This window comes from Plectropomus leopardus, chromosome 11, assembly GCF_008729295.1.
Source record: "Plectropomus leopardus isolate mb chromosome 11, YSFRI_Pleo_2.0, whole genome shotgun sequence".
NCBI classification, from domain to species: Eukaryota; Metazoa; Chordata; class Actinopteri; order Perciformes; family Serranidae; genus Plectropomus; species Plectropomus leopardus.
The window spans coordinates 21,504,504-21,522,583 of record NC_056473.1 but is presented as its reverse complement, the minus strand read 5'-3'; the positions used below and the strand labels follow the sequence as shown (position 1 = coordinate 21,522,583).

The window sequence follows — 18,080 nt, the reverse complement described above, 5'->3', positions numbered from 1 at the left end:
CCTGTCACCCTGTCTCTCCCTGCCTCTGTTGCCCCCCCCCACACACACACACACACACACTTATGCACACACAGCCAAAGGCCTTCACACATTTGTTTATGCACTTATCATGCACTCTTGTCTATCTGTCTGCTTCTCTCTCTTTCATACACACACAGAATCACACATGCATGCACTCACACACATAAACACACACAGTGGGCTGCTGGAAGTCTGCCAGAGTAGTAGACCCCCTGGTGGTAGAGGGGATAGAGGTTTGTTGGCATGTCAGAGATGGGGGGGCTGTGCTAATCTTGCCAGTGGGGCTTTACAAAACGCTACTGACTTCCCTTTGACTCACATTAGTTCATCTCACATCTCCCTTATGTGCCTTTAATCACAATTACCACAAGGTACCCATGGTTTATATCACCATGCAAAAAACTCAAACAGTCGGGTTTGCTTCTAAAAGCATGAGCAACCTGAATAGTTTCCCTACAAAATAATCTAGACCCAATTTCAACATTCCCAATGTATTTATTTAACCCTCTTATGTCGTGCTTAACTTTAAGACCTCAAGAGGATAAGAGTAGGTGGCCTTTTGATGAGCGAGGTCAGTCTGTCTGATCCCATTTTTTAGTCTTTAACAGTGGTGAAAAAACTAGATCTTTTATTTAAAAATGCCCTGTGGAGTTTTCATGTAAATAAACAAAAGTAATGCAGTGTTTCTCACCAGAGCAAACTCTGCATTTCTTTATGGTATAACTGAAATGCGTTGACTGCATAGCCATCCTCATTAAACATTTGCAAATCCCATTTTTAAATATTTAAAATCACACGCTGTTACCTCCATGTATCTATGTTAGCTCAATGGTGGTCTACTTAATTGCCTTAGGCACTTTTGTATGTGTTGCTGGTGCGTTACTGCCACTGTCAGTCTGCAGAATAGTGTGAAACCAGTGGCAGGATGTGAATCTTTGCATCATACAAATGAAACAGGGACTCACTAATTAATATATTCTCCATAGCACTAATGGTCAGAAGGTCCACAGTTTCAAAGAAAGGTTCTGCAGATCTAAAATTATTAGCAATATTTACTAAGTATCAAAAGTAACAGTATTTACTCTGTGAAGTAATAAATGCATCTAATTTATAAATGGAAATACTAAAATAAAGGTCAATAACCTCCAGATTGCATACAAAGGATGAGTCTGGTGATATTCTATATTCTTATAAACAAAAAGACCAAAACAACAATGAATTGATCCAGCTAACAAATATGGTCTGTGTATCCACAGCTTGATGCAGTTTATTTTTCCATGCCATAGACCTCTACTGATTTATCAGAAGCGTATCAGTGAGCCACAACAGTGCACTGGGTGCCATGCTCCTTTATTACCATGAGCGTAGGCATAGTAGCTCATGTCAAAAATAGTTCCCAAAACATGCATTATTTACTACTTTGAGTATTGTTTTGTAGAAACTGTGGTACGCTGCTGTTTAAAGAAACCTGTTTAAACTGTTATGCCTTTTTAAAAGAATGAAATTACATATTGTTGAGCCATTTTTATATAACTAGTCTTCAGATGAGACCAATGGGTTTGGGGTTGAGGGCCACAGTCAGGGTAGTAAAGTCACTTCTGTTCCATTCAAATCTTTATTTAAGACACAAGGGAAACCCTCTTCTTAAGTTATGCTGGCCATTAACAAAGAACTTAAAAACAATCAATAAGCAAACAAATAACAAAAATGCAAACCAGTTTAAATTGAAATAAAATTGTACGAAACAACAAACAGTAGTATAATGATTGTGTTATGGTGTAGATGCATGTTTAAAACCATTTACACTCAATTAAAAAAAGATCTGAAATAAGGCATTTTCACTGCCGCAATGGTGTCTAAATGTAAATCTTTTGCAGATTATTCCATGTATAAGGTGCAATATAAGGATATTTTTCCTAGGTCACTTTTAATTAAAGGAATATGGAGCAACAACTTTTCTGTGAGGTCAGGGAGCATTGAGAAATGGACTAACACCTGTTAGTTTGTGTCTTTTGATGAGAATTGTTAAAAAACGAAAAATACAGAATATTTCCAATTTCATTCTTTAGAGATACCATGCTGAGTTATTACCACTAGTATTGTAATGTAGCAATATTTTTATGAGCATGCCACTGCAAGCATGCGAGGGATGCAGCACACATACCTTATGATAGTTTTCCAATATGCCACTATGACATTTGGTAGTTGGTGCAGGAAATGTTCAAATGAATGTTGCCATGTAGTAATAGAGAGCATGAAAGATGGCTGCTAGCTGCCAAACACTGATGCAAACATGTACGTTACAAAATATTTCTATAACCTTTATTTAATCTGTTACTCTCATTAGTTCAAGATCTCTTTTGCAAGAGAGACCTACAGGGGGAAGTAGAACAGAGATAATACACACAAAAACATGCAGTCAGAATAAACAAGCAAACAGCATCAGAGGCACTCAAGCACATCTTAAAAAATATAGTGTGTAGTTCTCTTCTTGTTGCTAGTGAGGACCAGCCTCCTTTTTCATATAGGCTACAGTGATGAGTATGATATTAATCTCCTCTAATGAAATGCAGGGCACCATGGTTAACTGCATCAAATTGGTGGAATGAACAGCATGTGAGTACGGGGCATCTCCATAGTCAGACACAGACACACACACACAGTGGTTAATCTGTCCCCAAGAGAAAAACATGCTAAGATATGAGAAACCAATTTCTGTCTTCAGATTCTGTGCCAGTTGTTTCACATGAGGTTTAAAAGTAAGACAGCTACATAACCAAGCTCCCAGACACTTTTCAGACTGAACTTAAATTCAGTACCATTATGTGTTTGGGTGGCAGGAAGATTCTTGAGGAAACAGGGTCTTATCAGCATTCAGTACAAGTTTGAGGTTATGCAGACATCTGAAGAATGTTAAAGGCTTACTGCAATAGAGACATAGCTTGGGTGAAAGAGCCATGTGCATAAAAAATGGTATCATCTGCATAGAAAGCCTCAGGAAGGTCAGCAAATAGTGACCCGTGGTCCTCTTGAAAAATTGGCTTTGAAAATGCTTCAACATGTCTGTTAGGCATCAAGTATGGACAGGGGTACTGCAAAAATTGGTGTTTGGTCCCTTTCTCTTGTTGATATATACACCGCCCCCTATGGTCATATTATCCACAGACGTGGTTTTGCTTGCCACTGTTGTGCTGGTGATTCCTAACTCTATCTGTTCTTTCCTCAGCATGCCTCAATGATATCTTAAGATGGATGAAGGAACAACACCCTTAACTTAGACCCCTAAGACTTAATGCCTGCCGATCTGAACACATCCTTTGGTTTAGCATGACAATAGAATCCAGCTTAGGTCTGCCTCACACTCTCCAACAAAGTCTGCAAGAAACCCGGGCATCATATCGATGACCAAGTAACTTTAACTGAGCATATAATATTTGTTACTTGGCTGTACAGGCTCTGGTCATTTCTTGTCTCGACCACTACAAAACACTTCTAAGTTGCCAGCATGAACACTAAAAATCCTGCAAACGGACCAAAATGCAGCAGGGCATCTGGTCTTCAACCAAAAACAGTTTGTGTCACTTCATTTTTTGCTAATCCATTTATTATTGTCTTTATTACATCTTTGATGCATACTTACTGTACAGGTGAAGCAAAACAAAAAAAGAAGCCACGTACATATATCAGCGTACAGTATATTGCAGCCCTGTCTCCTAGAATTGACGTTAATGCACAGCTAACTCAAAACAGCAAATACATTTAAGGCATTTATTCTCAAAAGCTTCTCCTCCATCTGTTGTCGCTTGGATTGTACCTCATTTATATAGTCAGTTCAATTCCAATTTAGTTTTATTTATAAAACCCATTATCACATATCACAATTTGCCTTAGAGGGCTTTACAGCATACGACATCCCTCTGTCCTTGGACCTTCACAGCAAATCAGGAAAAACTCATACACACACACAAAAAGATTATCGGGGGAAAAATGGTAGAAATCTCAGGAAGAGCTACTGAGGAGGGGTTCCTCTTCTAGGATGGACTGATGTGCAATAGATGTCATAAAGAACAATAAAATTACAGTAGATGACAAATAATATATAGGAAAGAGAGACAGAGGGATAGAGATGCACAGTAACAATAAAAGTAACAATAACTTAATATATAACAATAGCAATAGACATAAAAATTAATAAATGTAATTTATAGCATTTAATATTACATGCAAATATTGCAATTTATGTATGCGGCAACAACAAGCATATGTGTATGATAATATTGGAGGTGTGACTAATACTAATGGCAAAAGTGCCTGGCAAATGAACAAATGGAAATTCAGCTTATATTCTCTGCTAAATGTCCACCATATTGCCGGAATACAAAGTAGCAATTAAAAAAACATTTCAATAAAGCTGCTTTAAATATCTTAATCCATTGGGTGTTATATCATAGGAGAACCTTGTGTCTTGTAAAACAAAACAAAATATTTTGTTTAAATGTACCAGGAGTCTTTGTGAGTCAGATAGTTTATTCTTGAGTCCACACTGATGATTTGATAAATAAATGCATTGCACAGAAAAATTGCATTAAAATGGTAATTTAAAAATAAATCATAAGAAAAACACTCTTTATGTGTTGTGGATCTTAACTCCACAAACCCAGCAGGACAGAATTACCTTTTTTAAATTGCCATTTGGGTAACATATCTGAGTTAGTATTCAGGCCAGCATTTTGGATTGGTTTGGATCCAGTGCTAGAAAATAAAGTCGTTGTACTTCCCTGTAGGTGGTGACGGCTGTTTTGCGGTGGACAAGAAGACAGGCCAGGTGGCGACCACAGGGCTGGTGCTTCAGAGGGACAGAGAGTACTTGTTAAGCGTGGTGGCCCTTGACGGCCTGGGCAGCCGCAGTGCCCCTGCCATGCTCTCTGTGGTGGCAGGAGCCAGAGCGCCACAATTCACCAATACCAGCTACGCCATCTCCATACCAGAGAACACACCTGAAGGACAGCCGTAAGTACCGCATGTGTTAACATTAGCTCATGCATACATAAGCAGAGATGAATTAGGGCTGTGTGATACAAGAAAAACATCATGAAACATATCTATAACACTTTTTTCTTTTGTAATTTCCAACATTGCGTGACTGTATTTGGCCTTTTCAGTAGAAATTACAGTAATGTGATGTCTTTTGATGTCTTTTCTTTTAGTGAGACAGTTACGGCAGGGCTTTTATTTAAATGTGGTCTATTCCCTTGTGGTTATCACCAAGCACTCTGTCAGATTCTTTATTGTTGCCTCAATAGGTATAATTGCCTGATACTGAAGAATACAAAACAGGGAAGGGCTATATTACAAACTGTATTGGAGGTATACATCATTTCTGTAAACTGTCCAACACTAGGATGGATGCATGCATGAAAGCACACTGATTCACATACACAAGGACATTTGTACACATACACTCCTTTATATTAACCTGCATTTGTAACAGTTAGAACTGAAATGCATGCAAGCACGTTGCAGCAGTACGTCTTACAATAACTGATGCAGACATGTTCACTTGTCTTCAGTGTGGATTTCCAGATGCTACCTGTTAAGACTTATGCTGATGAAAATTCATTTGGTCACGCCAGTGCACTCATGCATGCATTGACATATCATCATCACACACCATTAGGGAAACGCAAACTCTCTTAACCATAAAAACAAACATTGATATCTGCATAATAGTATTACATTATTACACAGAACTGACAAGTACTGATTGACTGTGTTTATAGCACATAGTCAATGGGCCATACAGTAATGGATTTCATTACAGCGCTGTGCTGATGTAGGAAAAGAGGATTTCGATTTTAATCCAACATGTGTGCAACTGAAGTCAAATAGTAAAGACTATTTTTCCTTTTCTTTTTATCACTTTCTCTTCATTTTTGCAGCTTCCTGGTGGTGCTTGCCATTTCCTTCCAGAAGCAACCTGTCAGCTACAGCCTGCTGATCAATCCCAGTAGTCTTTTCAGCATCCGGCAGGAGACGGGGGAAATCAGCCTGACCAGGACGCTAGATTACGAGAGTGACCAGCGACGCTACCTGCTGATGGTGCGAGCCAGCGAAGAGCCCGGCAGCCTCAGCACTGCCACAGAGGTTAGTTCAATTAGAGAGTGATACAGGCAGCAAGCATGAGTCATAGAAGAGTCTGTGCGCTCAGGTCAACTGAGCCAAAGCTGAGGTCTACTATTGATGTTTTATTATTGTATCTGTCACACAAGCATTTACTCTTACTGCAGAATTAAACTGAAATTTAAAAAAAAAAGTTTTATAGCTGTGATTTGCTGCATTGTGCTTCCCATTGGACTTCCTCAAAGCTCGCAGGCAGACGCCTATTCACCTGAATATTATGTGGCTGCCAAGGCTGCGTTATCGGCAATGATTTGATCTCAGTGCTGACCTATTGACATCACACTACTTGGCTATAACCACAGAGGAGAAGCAGCAGAGTTTGTGGCTGTCTACGGGAATGGCATAGCTGAATGGTTTTGAAATGCTAACAAGTAAACCGCAGGCGTGAGAGAATTTTTTTTTTCCTGCGGTTTATTTCCCCCTTTTGTTTTTGTGTCTCAGTAAGTGTTGTTGATGAGAGCGTGATTCGCAGATGAACTGTGTAAAAATATAGCTCACACTCTGAAGCCCCCGGCATAACAAGTCATAATCCAAAAACTTCATTCACAAACGCATATTTCTAGATAAACTATTCATGAATTCAGGATCATTTAAATTATTAATTCAAAGATTTTGTTACCCAATTATCATGTCAGGCACTCACACTTCATACCACAGATTTCGCCGTTAGGGGAAAAAAAAAAAAAATCTCCTTCTGCTTAGCTGCATGTTGTGGAGTAGGAGATGGAGACTGGGAAAAACCTATCCCAGCTATTTCGGGACTATTACTCAGCTGTCACTTCACACTTTACACACAGTGGTGACAGGGAGCTCGTAGGGCGGGGGTGGGTGGGGTGGGGGGGGGTGGGGGGGGGGCGGCTAAGGGCCTTTGTAGAAAAAACACACATGCTCAGAACGTTTCTATTTTTGACTCAGGAAAAAAAATCATGAAGTGGGAGATAAAGGATGTGTTGAACTGGCAACTTGAGGAACTATAAAATGCAATTTAGATTAAGTTTTGGGGTCAGTTTCCTGTACAGAGAATTTTATACGGTTGTCTCCTGGATGTGAGGGTTATTAAAAAGAGGCTAATTTTGTATTCTTCTACTCTGATTTTGTCTGTTTTCTCTCCTTTCCTGTCCTCCTCTTGTGCTCTCCACTCCTCTCCTCTTATCCCATCACACTGGCGCTAATCAGGTTCAGGTGTTGATAACGGATGAGAATGATTGTGTCCCAGAGTTCCTCCAATCCATCTACAGTGTGGATGGAGTCCCTGAGACTGTAACCACGGCAACGTCCCTGCTGCAGGGTGAGTCGACTCTGACCCCATATTTCACATCCATCTGTTTCTTTTGGAAGTAGAGAGAAAATGTTCAAAAAGTCACTTTTTTTGCAATGACAGATGTATTCTGGGAGGAAGTCAAAGCTACAGTTCAGACCTTGATTCACTGTTTCGGCTAATTGACCCATAATTCTTCCACTTTTGCATACTGAAAGAAACTAATAGATGTTTCAGATCTGTGATCATAATCTCAATTATAGTAATCTAAACTAGCAGCTACAAAAGGCAGCATACATTTGTTTTGATTTATTATGTGCTGTATGAATGATGGCATGTCAATTTATCTATTACTGCATGAGGCTACCTTGTAATTATCAATTATGAGGCAGAAGGCGTATGCAGTGCATTGCCGCTGTTTCACCTTAGTGGAAATGTTTGTAAAAAAATACACACAGATGAAGAAGAATGTCTTACTGAGGGAAGTGTAGAAATTCAGTGCGCTGAGTTCTTTAATCTGAGCTGTTTCTGTTTTATAATGCATGATAGCATGTTCCTAACAAAGATGCTCATCACTGGCACATTTTTCTAATTTGCTGCCAGAAAAATGACACCTCTGTTTGCACATGTAAGACTCAAGCCTTAAAGGGATACTTTGCTTTCAACCAGCTTTGTATCATAACAGTGTAGAAAGTATGTATATGTAAACTGTGATAAACTTCCCCCCATCCTACTAACACCCAGATCTCCCTACTCATCTCCTCTGGGGCTGTTTCTTGAACAACATTTTCATATGAATGCCACCATGGACACAAACAGTATTGAAGTGAATTGTGAACTGTGGGGAAAAAAACACCTCTCTCTTTCGCTCTCTCTCTCTGTCTCTCTCTCTCACTCTCTGATCAAATGTAAATCAAGATTATACTGCTGCACTGCCTATTTTTCACCTATAATGTTTTCAAAACCTAATTTTAGTTCACTGTTTGGCTGTAATACAAGAATTTGGGAACAAGAAGCGGGCGCCATACTGTTTCCTGTAAAAATTGAGTTGGTTTTTTTTTTTGATCAAATGGTAAAACTAGAAAGCCCTGATCAAAAATAAACCAAAATTCTGTTCCTGCAGTGCCTATTTCTCACCTAAAATGTTTTCAGAAATATATTGCAGTGCACTGTTGAACTGTATTTCGAGGTTGTTTATTTCCAGCCAGCTGCCATATTGTTTACTGTGTAAAAAGATGGTTAAGCTAGCATTGCATCACCCACCAGTAGGAGTGTTTATTGGTGCGGTGCAGTGCAATCTGGTAGTTGTAAGATTTCATGCCGTAGCCCTCTATCTCTGTTTTCTCTGATCATGTAGCACCATTTTCAGTATTTGCATCTTTCTTTAGCATAAACAGTCTAGTTTTTTTTATATTTTCCAATAATGAAATACTTCTTCAAATGGAAAAGAACCTCAACAGGACTTAAATATTCTCCACAGTCTCTTATACTTTATTCATAAATTAAAAGGGGCTCAAGGCGAAAAACAATCTAGGTCCAGAGAGAGTACAGAAATAAACGCCCCATTATTTAGAGGTATTCTTTGTACATTTTACACCTTGTTGACTGTTCAGTTCTTGTCAAACCTTTCTGCACCTGTGGGACTACAGTCCCCCACGGACTACCAGGGGTGATTTGTGAGAATCTCTGGCTGGGCGATTGTTTTTAGTGGATTCTGGGTGAGAAAAATGGAACTAATTTAATCTGAAAACATTCGAATACACAGCCTGGAGCGGTAGAAATTGTTGGCACTGCAGAGCCAGCGGAAAGAGAAAATGGCACCCAATACAAACCAATGCATCAACAAAAAAATAAAACAACCAGTATGGTAGGAAGAACTCAGCAGAGGAGAGATCAAAGGTAGAGAGTGTGAAGACAGGGAGTCTTGTGAAAGAGATACCGGTGGGAAAGTTAGATCATTATGCTACAAATACACTGTGGCAGACAGCATGAAAATGTTTGACTTTATATTCCAATAAAACTGCCCCTGAAAGAAGCCCAGAATGCTCCAACGGCTCAGAACGAGAGGGGAAAAAAATGAAAAAAGAGAGAAAACGAGTTAATTTCTTAATCTGCTGGACTGCACCCCTAACTAATGAAATGTCAAAGTTTTGAGGCACCAAGGGAGTGAAATTACCCCATCAGCTTGAATTCTACTGGGCAAAGACACAGATGAATACTTTGCAATGAGGCTATCACTTCAGCTTTACCCACTGAGGTTGATGGTGAAGAAGATATAATTTTAAGTTAAAAGCACTGGTGACAGTGAGGTTTAAAGGATGTCTACTACTTCAGTTGTTTAACATTTAATGAGTCAGTCACATTATACACACTATACAAAGAGTGTATAGTAAATTGCAGGTCTTGAATGAAGATAGTAGGAGAAGAAAGCATTGAGATGCAGCCTGCTAGAGCTGATGCTCGACACAGAGGAAATAATCACATCAAAAGAATATGCGATATGCAAGTGTTATGAGCTAGAGGCGCTGTGTTATGAAACAGTGAGTTTAAGTGAAATTCACCAAACAGCAAACTTAAATTAGCTCCACAACCAAGGGTGCCAATATTTGTGGCTGTAGTCTCATCACACATTAGAAATAAATCTGTGGCGTTTTTTCTGTGTAATTACCTCAGAATAAATTCATTTCCAAACGCTCTCTGCAGAAAATAAAACTCGTTCATTTCATTGGGTCTTTTCGCTGTCTTTTACGTTCATTTTTGCAAATGATGGTAATCATTCTGAAGGGGAACAGTGCAGTTTGTGTGCCAGTAATTGTTGCAGTCAGCGCTCATGATCTATTACATGTTTAGCTAGGCCATAAAGAGATAATGATCTACACAGATGTCAACATATCCATCAGCTGATGCCATCTCATCAGCTCGTCTTGATTAACTGTAAATTGATGGTCCATGTGTGATGTCCTCTCTCCCGACAGTGCTGGCAACGGACTGTGACTCCGGGTTAAACGCCGAGATCACCTATTACACCCTGAGCCCAGACTTCAGCATTTCGCCTCATGGGACTGTTTTCCCTGCGGGCCGGCTGGACTATGAGAGACCTAACCATCTGTATGAGTTTGTGGTGATGGCAACGGACAGCGGGGAGGAGCCTCACTCCGGCACTGCCACAGTTCGTGTGAGGATGGCAAACATCAATGACGAGGCCCCTGAATTCTCCCAGCCTGTGTGAGGAGCTTTACTTTACTTAAACTTAAAAATACCTGTCCATTCTCTCTGTAAATCCCCTCCATCATTCATGCTGTTCGTTTTGGCCGCACTTAGATGCATTTTTTTTCTGCCTTTTATACCTAACAACAAATCAAGGCAAAGATGTGAGCTTTAAGAGAAAACTGATATTGATTAAAAAAAATTATTAATAATAATTCATACTTATTGAGGACCCAATATATAGCCTCTGGAAGACTATATATTGGAATAAAAAAGTGCAAGGCCAAGACACAGATGCGCGATAAATGGATCGAAAAGCAATTACAAAAAGTATCCAGTGTGTGTGTGTGTCTTTGTGAATGTTGCTTCAGATAACACAATAATATGTTTTTTTATACACAAAAGTAACATGCTCAAGGTTCACTTGTTAAGTGGTATGCTTTGTCACTGTACGCCAAATCATAAAAGTAAAACTTTGAGTCATTCCCATGGCCAGAGTTCAGCTGCAAAGATCAAAGTTTTTCTCCAAGATGACAAGTTTAAATAATGTCCCTGCTGCTGGCACTGCTTTAACTCTGATCCACCTGCTGATCACATTTCATTACATCAAAGCATTCGCTCTTCGAGCAGACAAGGTAGTTGCATCACAGATATATAAGGCTGTTACATTACACATCACAGACCAGCCTTCCTTTAGGCTATTCATAGCAGTAATATTTGATGCTACGAGTCATGCCATGAATAGTGGCGAACGTGCATCAATAGCGCCGTCGTGAAACCACCAGTAAGGCAAAATGTATATAAATTTATTTGTAGTGTTAATCACAGCCATCTGGTGTCAAAAGAGAAATCTGTTACTAGCTTCTCACACATTAACCACAAACATGTTGTGACATTGTTACTTTCATAGCATGTTCTGGAGGTTTGCTAAAAATGTCTCTTGTTCAGTATTCTAGTAAAAATCAAGCATTCGGTGAGGGTTTATTTTTGGCCTTCTCAAAACGTATGCAGTAAACTGACATGCGGATGCAATCCAGTGTGTCCTCGACCGCCTTTTTGGCAAAGCTGTGTGAGTGGGTGGGCAGCAACTGTCACTGTGGCTCCGCTGCATTTATTCTCCCAAACGAGTAAGCCGCTTGTCCTGTCAGTCATGTTTCAATGACCTTCACAGAAGACTGTTGCGTACCTCTGTTACTCGCTCGTGTTGCATTGTCAGGTGTCAGTCTCGGTGGGTGGCTAGACACAGAGCCAAACAGGCGGGCAGAGAGGTGGAGATGTAGGCAGACAAACAGAAAACTGAAGAGAAAAACACACTGAAACATGGTTGCAGGGCAAGCGAGAAGAGAATACCAAAACATGCACGGCGAGTAGACAGCCAGTCAGATATGCAGATAAACAGAGAAGCCTGTCGGCAGTCAGACAAATGCTTTTGCCAGACCAGCAGACAGATAGTTAGAAATTCAGGCATTTTGCCAGGTAGGTTGTGTTGGACGGTCCGTCATACTGTGGCTTACTGAGATGTAGATAAGCTCTGTGAGGGCAGAGGAGGACAGAGTGGACAGAAACAGCACCAAGACGGGCATGTAGAGGTGAACTGATGGATGCTACGCCAACTGAATCTTTGAGTCAGACTAATTGACATACTCCGATATGTGAGTGGACAGGCTAATGTTCCCTGGCATGACCTCTCCGTTGTCATCTGAATCGTAGTTGTAGAGAGGCTAAAAGTGACGGACGGCCGAGGAGCAGAGAGCCTACCGAAATGCAAATAGCTTGACATGCAGGCCAGCAGACGGACAGGCAGGCAGGCTTCCGCTGTCTGAGCACAACTTCACAGTTCAGTGAGATGAAGGGAGATGCTTCAGGAAGAAAAGCCGAGGGAGTGTATACGTCTCATCCCACGGAGCTGCGGAGAGGTGGCCTCTGAGCCGGGTGACAGATTACAGGTCACTCATGTTGCCACGGAGACTGCCGCAGCTGGCGGAGATGAATCACCCATCAGCGTTCTTCTGTAAACCATCAATCACCTCTGACTTCTCACTACCGACACCAACACCCACCCTCCACAGACACACATACTGACACACATACATTAGACCAGGATACAACACAAAATCTCACAGGAGATGAGTTGTGCTGACAAATCAACTCAAACTCTGCGAGAACACGCCGCCGCCCCCCCTCCTCTTTTCTGCTCCGTTCCCTGTTTATCAGCCTTCCTCTTCCCTCCCGCTCTTCTCTCTCAATCCCACATATCACTTTACCTGTCATTTCAGTGCCAGCCGTCTTTTTTGTCACCTGCTCCTCTCTCTCCCCCTCTCTAGCCTTTGCCCTGTTTTCCATTTCTCTTCATCTCCGCGTCCTCCAAGTCACGCAGTTCATCTCCACCCCATCGCGCTTTGTACCACAGTGGTATATCAGTCTCCTGTGTCTCGCTGGGCATCTCGCTGCCCAGCACCACAGAGCAAGCAAATCACTGTTGACATTTTAAAAGGCACTGGATCAAATGGTCCACAGTGGGCTGGGTATGTGGAAGCACCATTTGTTCAATGACTTCACCATCCCAGTAGACATTATCATTTGTCTCTAGTCTGGCCAGCTAAGAGGACAGGTTAAATCATAGTGACAAGCAAAAGCCACAACCATAAGTCTAATCAGGCTGCTGATGCTTTGGACTGTGTAAATGATTTCTATCTCCTGTCTGTGTGTGTTTCTATCATTGACTTGTGACTTCCATTCTTACTTTCTTGTTCTTGTAAAACTTTGACTCTGCAGATATCGAACGTTCGTTTCCGAGGACGCTGGCCCGAACACCCTTGTCGCAACAGTTTTGGCCAAAGACCCAGATGGCGATGGTATAATCTACTCCATAACTGCAGGAAATGAGGAAGGAAACTTCATCATTGACAGCCAGAAAGGTGATACTTCTTAATCTTCTGGCCGGGCTTCGCATTTGCGGCTCTCACACTAATTGACAGGCTTTCCGTCAAACCACACATTCAATTTCCTCTAATACATTGCTGTTACAGAGGTGTGAAAATGAACGCCCTCCACTCTCAAAGTCAATGTGGAAAAGATATTGAAAGTTGATATTAAAAGCTGTAATTTCAATATGAGTGCCATTCTTTCTGCTATTGGGAACATAAATATAAACGATGACAGTATTTGGAAGATTTTCACTCCTGGCTTTTCTTTTTGCGGGTACGGAAAGGAATGTTCCTCGCGTTTCTGAGCGTTCTAGTATTGGTGGCTGCACAGTTTATCTTTTTTATTTACCCTTTGATCCGAAACCAGTGGCAATCACTGTGACATTTGTCACCCAACCCTTTCAATTCAATTTCACAACAACTGCTCTATCATAGCTCACAATCTTGAGGCTGCGCTCTGTCAGCTCCTCTTTCTTTTGTGTCATCTTTTTATATTCCTCTCTACCCTTTCTGTTTATCCTCAGAGCAAGAAAATGCTAAGGCTGATATCCTTTGGGTGCAGGAAAAGCCACTATGCGGCTTCCAACTCACTGTATATACGACGAGTGCTGGCTCATTGCATAGCTGCTACAGCTCATGTCGCATTTGTAAACAAGGTTGACATTTAAGCCAGGAGAATCACCATGTACATCCCACACTTCACTTATTTTAATGTAGTGGTGCAGTGCTGTCAGCGTCACGCATTGTCATTAGGAGCTAGTACCCTTCTCTGCTCTGTGGGCAGCCAGGATCACAAGCAAATTGGGAGAGAGCAAAGCCAGGCACTCGCATCTTTGTGTATCAGCATGCTGTGTTTTCTTTAATCAAGAGCATTGATAGAGATGAAAAGAAACACAACAAGAGAATAAAAACCTCCCGATGCTCTCACTTCAATGAGTTCCCCCCACATCACAGGCTGCTTGTTCGTCCTGCAACCTCTTATGTTTTTGTGTTACTGTTGACGAGAAAGATGTTGACTCAGATGCTGCATCCTTTTATCCCACCTTTTATCTTTACTGTTACATGAAAGCAGACACGGGGGGGAGAGAGGAACAGCTAATAGGCATATGCTGAGCCTGGTTAACTTCTAACCCGAGTCACTTACTACTTTATGTTTTCGCTCAAGTGCATGAGCTGGATGGGCATCTTTAGGGGAGAGCGTGCAATTATTAGATTAGAAATGTGACAAAATCACCACTGTGAAATTGGTTTTTGGATTTAGTCTGCATATCAGATTTTTTACCTTTCTGTGGACTTCTGAGGTGAAATTCCGCCGCTCGCTATCTCACCACCCCATTTTCCAGAACAACAACATGCAGTGTGCGTCCTCGGCTGTGTTTTTATTGATAGCACATCCCTCACCACGCAAGGCCACAGTGGCAATAACATCCTGCTTAATGACTAATGGAATGGTCGTACTTAATGTGTTGGGAGGGACCATGTTTTAAAATGTGTAATTTAATGGGCCTGTGGTCTTTGTAGGGTTGATTCGTCTCCGCTCCACTCCCCTGCCCAAGCTTCAAGGCCTGGAGTACGTCCTGAATGTAACGGCCACAGATGACAATGCATCAGGCGGGCCACACCCTCTCTCCTCCACCGCACGAGTCATCGTTGGAGTTGATGATGTCAATAACAACAAACCTGTATTTCAGGAGGTGAGGATCTTTTTGTTAAAGGGAAACTCTGGTACTTTTCAACCTGGGTTTTACTTTCTTAAAAGTCATAATCTAGGTAATGAGTGCAAAGTTCGCATGAGCCACTATCAGAATGGCCACAATTATGATAATGGGACAAGGGTTCATCGTATAGGGTGACCTCTGTATTTTTCAACCTGGACCCTGTTGTCCCATGCTGTTATGTCTGAGTGACTAATGGGAACAAGTTTGAAATTGGTCCAGTCTTTTGTAAGACTACTGCAGTCAGCAGCTGCAAAACAGGCTCAATTGACGTTGACAAAAAGTACTTGTTTTTGCCATCGACAGGCTCAGATTGTGATTATAGATGTCTGACAACATTCCCTCAAAGGTCACCCCATTTTGTTGAAGATTAAGAACCTTTTTGTTTAACCAGAAACAGCCCCAAAATCGTTAACGCCAATGCCAAAATACTCTATTCAAATAAACAATAAAGGTATCATTGTAAAACACATCTCATTCAAAGCTGACAGGAACAAAATAAAACTCACAAAAGCCTTTTAGGTTGGTCTTTCCACAGTTTTGAATATCACTAACAATGGTCTGGTTAAAATAAACCCTCAATTCAGCCAGTCACATGTGCAAATATGTAGACTCTATACACACTAAAATCAATGTTTTTTTATTATTTTTTTAAAATTGACTATGGTGGCTTGGGTGATTGCGATTTCGGCGCTGTTTCGTGTTATACAAAAAGACTCTTACTTGAAAAAATATCTAAAAAATATCTAATATGATAGGGATCTTTTTCATAATGTTGTCAGACATTTAGAGTACTAATCTGAGCATTTCAGTGGTAAAATACGCCCTTAAAAAACGTAACTTGACAGTGTCAAATTCCCAGAGTGGTAACATTGCACCCTGTTTTGCTGCCGCCAGCTGCTGTGCTCTCACTCAGTACTGGACCAATTTCAACACTTATTTTTCCAATTAGACACGTAGACACAAAAGTATGGGAAAATATGGTCCAGCTTTAAGGGAATAGTTTGACATAATTGGAAATGCACTCATTTTCCCTCTTGCAGTACTAGTTGAAAGGATTCCTTCCGCATGTCTGTGCAATAAGTAGGAAAGTATCACCAACAGTTTAGCTCATCAAAAAGACTAGGAACAGGAAGACACCGCTAGCTTGGCTCTGTCTAAAGGTGACAAAATAAGCATGATTTCCAAAGGGTTGAACAATTCCTTTAGAGCATTATTTTTGTTGTCGTCACTGTCAACCTGAACCATTCTCAATAACTGACAGCTGTTTTTTTGCCTCAATTCAAAGAATGTGCCTACACAATATTGTTACATTCTTCTCTCATCTGCCTGTCTGTCGCATCCTCTCAGTGCACTTCAGTTATTCCTCTGTCTATCACTACTTCCTCCCTCTCCTCGTCCCACTCTCCAGCTTTTATTTTTTGCCCTGGCGTTCTCATTTCCCTGGCCTCCGTCTCTCTCCGCTCTGTTTTCCCAGGAGTTCTGATTAGCCTGCACACCCACTCTATCTTTAGGCGCTCCATTGGGATTTCAATTAATTTATGAAAAAAAGTGCAATATCATCACAATATACTATACCTGTTTAATTAACTTCCGCCTTAATTAGGAATGACTTGAACTTCGGCAGAAGACAAACTCATGCGGAGCTAGAGTTCCTGAGGTCTTTAGGGTACGCTAGAAGTCTTGGCAACTTGATTTGTTTAAATATCAAGTTACGCCTCAGAACCATCTGGGCTAGAATGACCTTATGTCTGATATTATGTGATTTTTATGAACAGCTACCTACAGGCCATACTGTCTGCGCCATCATGAGCCAGTGCATATTTCGTCTTTCTACTGCTCGCTCACATCCTTTGATCCATCTCCCATCTTCTGTTTCGCTTGCGCTCTGTACTCCTCCTTTCTTGTTGTTTTTCTTTTTTCATGGTCATTCTGTTGAGAGAATAGCTCACATTTATATGTGATTACAAAAAGGAAAGACTCCAGAGAACAGCTCTTTATCTAGGGCATATGTTCATCAGGGAGAGAATGGATTGAATTCCTGGTTTGGACAATGCCGTTCACTGCTGGCTCTACAAAAGAAATCAGATCAATTGTTTTCAATTCTATAGATGTTGGCTGCTATATCTATAACTTCTGTATTGTTTTTCATGCAGAGCACCTTCCTGTGTGTGCGTAGTGACTTGGTACTTAATGAGTTTATTGTCTGTAATCCCCATATTCTCATTAGTGTAACATATACCGACTATCTGTTCTTATATATAAGAGTTGTTTGCTGTATTTGTGTGTCTCTCCTTCTTCTCCCTCCCTCCCTCTCCCTCCTTCCCTCTCTCTGTCTCAGTGCCAGCGATATCGTGAGCAGGCTTCAGTGCTGGAGAACCAGCCAACGGGGACTTTTGTGTTGCAAGTGCATGCGGTGGATGCAGATGAGGGAGCAAATGGAAAAGTCAAATATGGCTTAATGCACAGAGACAGCGCCATGCCCGCCTTCAGAATTCATCCAGACACAGGTAGAGCGGCCACGGATTGTCTCAACTAAAATACATCTCAATTAGATGCAGAGCACGGAGTTTACTGTAGATAGACAGTGCTGCATTTTAATGCTAATTGACGGCTCTAATTCAACATTCAAGTTGAACTGTGATCTGTGAGGAGAGTTGCTACTCTCAAGATTGAGTCATATGCCAAAAGCTGTCTATCGATCATCATTTCATTTGATTTGGTCAAGCTCTGTGTGACTCTCCAGTGTATAAAAATAGTGACATAATGAAG

The 18,080-nt window shown here is 41.0% G+C and overlaps 1 protein-coding gene across 1 annotated transcript in view; it reads left to right on the top strand.

Moving 5' to 3' along the window:
• Window positions 1-18,080, top strand: part of LOC121950393 (neural-cadherin-like) — an 88,843-nt gene that overhangs the window by 30,103 nt on the left and 40,660 nt on the right. Inside the window, exons 3-9 of the mRNA XM_042496378.1 lie at window positions 4,806-5,031; window positions 5,961-6,165; window positions 7,378-7,489; window positions 10,435-10,684; window positions 13,442-13,584; window positions 15,115-15,287; window positions 17,650-17,818. Coding sequence (XP_042352312.1) covers window positions 4,806-5,031; window positions 5,961-6,165; window positions 7,378-7,489; window positions 10,435-10,684; window positions 13,442-13,584; window positions 15,115-15,287; window positions 17,650-17,818 — 1,278 coding nt within the window. The remainder of the gene's footprint in view (window positions 1-4,805; window positions 5,032-5,960; window positions 6,166-7,377; window positions 7,490-10,434; window positions 10,685-13,441; window positions 13,585-15,114; window positions 15,288-17,649; window positions 17,819-18,080) is intronic.